The following is a 3863-nucleotide window of genomic DNA, read 5'->3' on the forward strand; positions in this document are numbered from 1 at the left end:
ATGTAGTCTTTTCTGTTTATAATCTTTATTTTTTTAGAATGTATGAATGCTACTAATCAGTTTTTTTAATTGTCATCATTAATCATAGTTATAATTTGTCTAGCTTTAATGTATGATCCTCCTACTTTTATGATTTTAATGAAATAATTTTAACCGTTTTCCCTCTTACGGAAAAAAAAAAGTAAGAGTAACTTAAATTTAACAACAAAAAAAATATTATAAAAATGTGAATGTTCAAATACACCCAAAACACAACAAAACCAACATTTTAAAAAATAATAATAAAACGAATAAACATAAAATAATAATAAAACCATAAGTAAAAAATTTCACCTAAAGAGAATATTCTAAAAAATGACAAGTAATTCGGTTGATCAGCGACACAACAATATAAGGATTCAATCGAAATTAAAACTTCCTTGATGACTTAATGCTCACATTTATTCATAAGTATCAAATTATAATACAATTTCAACACTTTCCCACTTCTTGGTCTACTTTCTTTGACATAGGAAGATGGAGACAAAAAAGACAGACAAACAAGATAAAGACATTCAAGATTCATGAATATTGAATTTCTACTAACAACTGATATTAACCTAAACCTGAAATTCCTAAATTCATCCTTATTCCCCCCAAACCAATCTACAATACTACTATCTATACTCACACACACACAGTCCATCTAATGGATTGAAGCCTTATCGCCCCATTCATTTTCCGTGGCCGAAATCCTTCCTGACCCACGACCCAATCTACCAAACGAACCAATGGCTGCTGACAACCCCTTAAAACTGCTGCTACCCTCACTCGGGTTCTTGGATTTCCTCACCCGTCTTAGCTTTGAAGAGGCAGCAGCATCAATATCGACTTCTGTTCCAGTTTTGACCTTGGCAACAGATAACCGAGCTATGCTGCTTCTGCAGAACGGACAAACTGGGGCTGTAAGGGAAGCGGTTGTGGGGTTGGGCTTGTTGTGGCAGCATAATGCTAATGTGCATTGGGCACACATCTGGTGCCCACAATCTTGGACTTCAATTGTGCACACTTGTTCAAAACATATGCAGCATATTTCACTATCACTCGCCTGCCAAAATAAATATTAATGTATCATATCCTGAGATATGCCAAAAAGTTGGCATTTTATTGAACCATTGGGTGAGACACGGGTTGATATGCCCCCGTTTCTCAATCGTATTCAAATCAGATCCGGACTACAAATTGAGATACACATAGAAAAGGTGGTATCTAATTGGGATAGGCAATTGCTGAAAAGATTCGTCATGAAGACAACTACAAATTTGTCCAATTTCATTATATCACAGTCAGCCATGCATTTATATCCTTGGTGTTGATTGATCGGGTTTATTACAAAAAAAAAGACATTTTATTATGAGAAGGTGAATTACTTGAGTTAAATAACAAAATAAATTAGTATTGATGCAGAATAAATGAAGAGTACTTTTTTTAAAATTGTCCGTGTTGATGACTCGAACTCATGACCCTAATGACAAGATGTGTACCACTAAGCTATGGTCTCCACAAAATGAAGAATATTTTAGTTGATAATTTAAATGATTTAATTAAATAAGTGATTTGATGAAAAAATAGTGTCTTCAAACAAGACCCAAATGTATTTGAATATGGATTCCAAAAGTTTATCATTGAGATCCATATCCAAATACAAGCAATTTCAAATGAAGCTGTGCATGATTAACTCATGGCAGCTGGAATGTATAGAAATCCCCAAGAAGATAAAGTTTGCAGCACTCAACTCCAATTCATTAATCATTAGATATTTCTTTATCAGGAAATAGATATGTAAGAATTTAACTCCCAATAGATTACCTCGGAAACATTGTCCTCGGTTGCCTCATCTGAATGTGATGGAGATGGAAGTAGGTAATCCGTTTGCTTCAAAATACTCTTCTCCCTCTCTTTGTTTGCCTCCATTAAAGCCTGTTCTAGCAGAGCCTTTGTCTCTGCATTAAGTTCGCTTATAAACTTTAATGGAGACGGCCATACAATAGGCTCTGCTGATGAAGGATTTAGAAGAGCTGCACAAGCACCATGCCCATGCTTTAAAGCAACCGAATAAGGAATTCTCCTGAATTTACAAAATAGTAATTTAATTCACACAATAAGACCAAGTAAACAAATTCTTTACTCAGTTTTTCCTAAATGTAATATACCCAGATGCGTCTATCTGAAGGCGATCAGCACCCCATGCCAACAAATCACGGATGCAATCTATTGATCCTCCTCTTGCTGCCAGATGAAGAGGAGTGCTCCCTGGAGAACTGCACCAGAATTTAAATCAAGATCCACGGTTAGTTAGATAACTGATCGAAGACAGTGAAGGTATTTAACAGAATAAATGAAGTACCCATATCCGCTAGTTGAAGCGCACACCAAAGCACCATTATCAAGAAGAATATGAACACATTCAGGCCGTCTTAGTCTTGCAGCCAAATGTAACGGAGTTGCTCCTTTACCGTCTCGGATATTCACGAATCTGGCATATCCCCTGCAACAAATTTTCTTTTCAGACAAGGAAAACCATAGTTTGCCTTCTCGGCCTTAACGAAGATAGACTCACCACGATACAGCAACGTCGGATGTACTAGCGGCAGAAAGAATGACTTGAAGACAATTAGAATGACCATAGTAAGCAGCATAGTGTAGGCATGTCCTTCTATTAATCGAGTCAAACATCAAAATCTGACAAAATTTTAACAAAAGAGAAAACGAGTCAAATCCGATTCCACGGCTACAAAGAGGAATGAGATCGATCGATCAAGAGAGAGAGACATCTAGGTTATTACATTAGCTCCAGCTTCAATAAGCTTTTCGGCACAAGATATCTTCCCGTTCATTGCAGCCAGCATCAATGGAGTCTAATAAAATTCATAGTTATAAACCTCAATGTTCTAAATAACCAAATTAAGCTTGAACATAAGAATCTCGCCAACGCAGATAAAAAAGTCACCTGCTTTTGGCGATTCAACAAATCGGGATTGACAGATCTCTCAAGAAGCATGGTGACAATCTGAAATGGAATCCAAAATCGAAAAAAATTCCAATAAATCCAAAAGTATATACAAATGGATGAATAGATCACGAAATAAAATGAACTAACCTCGATCTGGCCATTGGCAGCAGCTATATGAAGAGCGGAGTGGCGATCGTAGACAGTAGTCTGATGGATGAGATCCGCATCTCTTTCCAGAAGAATCCGCAGAGCCTCCAAGTCTCCAAACTGAACCGCAGTGAAGAGTCCATGTTGTTCTTGGCCAACTGCACAGCTAAGTCCCTGGCCCATCGCTTCCTCTCTCTCACTTACTAATTCTAATTCAACGAAGTTTGCAGATAGTGAGAGATGAATGATCCTTCTAGGTCTAATTCCACCTTCCTGAAGAAGGAAGTGGTACTAATAATGGATTCCAATGGCGGATTTGGGAAGTTTAAGTAGTCGCCTCTTTCCCTCTTTGAAGAAGAGAGAGGCGTTGGTTGAAGATTGGAGCTGCCCTGCCCATTTGTGAACTCAGAAACGGGCAGCTGACCGAATCATTACTGACTTTACGGGCAGCAGTCAGATATTTTTCTGGGCAGTCATACTGTACAAAACATTTGACTGGGCCTTTTTTTTCTTTTTCTTTTGGCCATCAGGTAGTTTACTTTATTATTGGAATTATCTCATTTTACTCTAACAAATCAAAAGTATATAATAACAAAAATATATTTCCAATTCTTAAAAGTTGACATTATTTGAAAATATTCTTATTTTTTATTTGGTTTAAATTTAGTCTAATCTTTCTCATATAAAACACTTTAATTCATATCAACCATATTTACATTAATTC

The 3863-nt window shown here is 36.5% G+C and overlaps 1 protein-coding gene across 1 annotated transcript; it reads right to left on the reverse strand.

Moving 5' to 3' along the window:
* Positions 1 to 404: 404 nt before the first annotated feature.
* Positions 405 to 3515, reverse strand: LOC124935953 (putative E3 ubiquitin-protein ligase XBAT31). The gene is made up of 8 exons (XM_047476397.1): positions 3140 to 3515; positions 2990 to 3049; positions 2826 to 2897; positions 2600 to 2721; positions 2387 to 2527; positions 2193 to 2300; positions 1849 to 2107; positions 405 to 1087 (listed from the first exon to the last, which is right to left on the reverse strand). Exons 1-8 carry the CDS (start codon positions 3320 to 3322, stop codon positions 686 to 688), a joined length of 1347 nt encoding a protein of 448 aa, XP_047332353.1. The 5' UTR covers positions 3323 to 3515; the 3' UTR covers positions 405 to 685.
* Positions 3516 to 3863: the final 348 nt, after the last annotated feature.

The sequence above is a fragment of the Impatiens glandulifera genome, chromosome 4, assembly GCF_907164915.1.
Source record: "Impatiens glandulifera chromosome 4, dImpGla2.1, whole genome shotgun sequence".
Classification (NCBI taxonomy): Eukaryota; Viridiplantae; Streptophyta; class Magnoliopsida; order Ericales; family Balsaminaceae; genus Impatiens; species Impatiens glandulifera.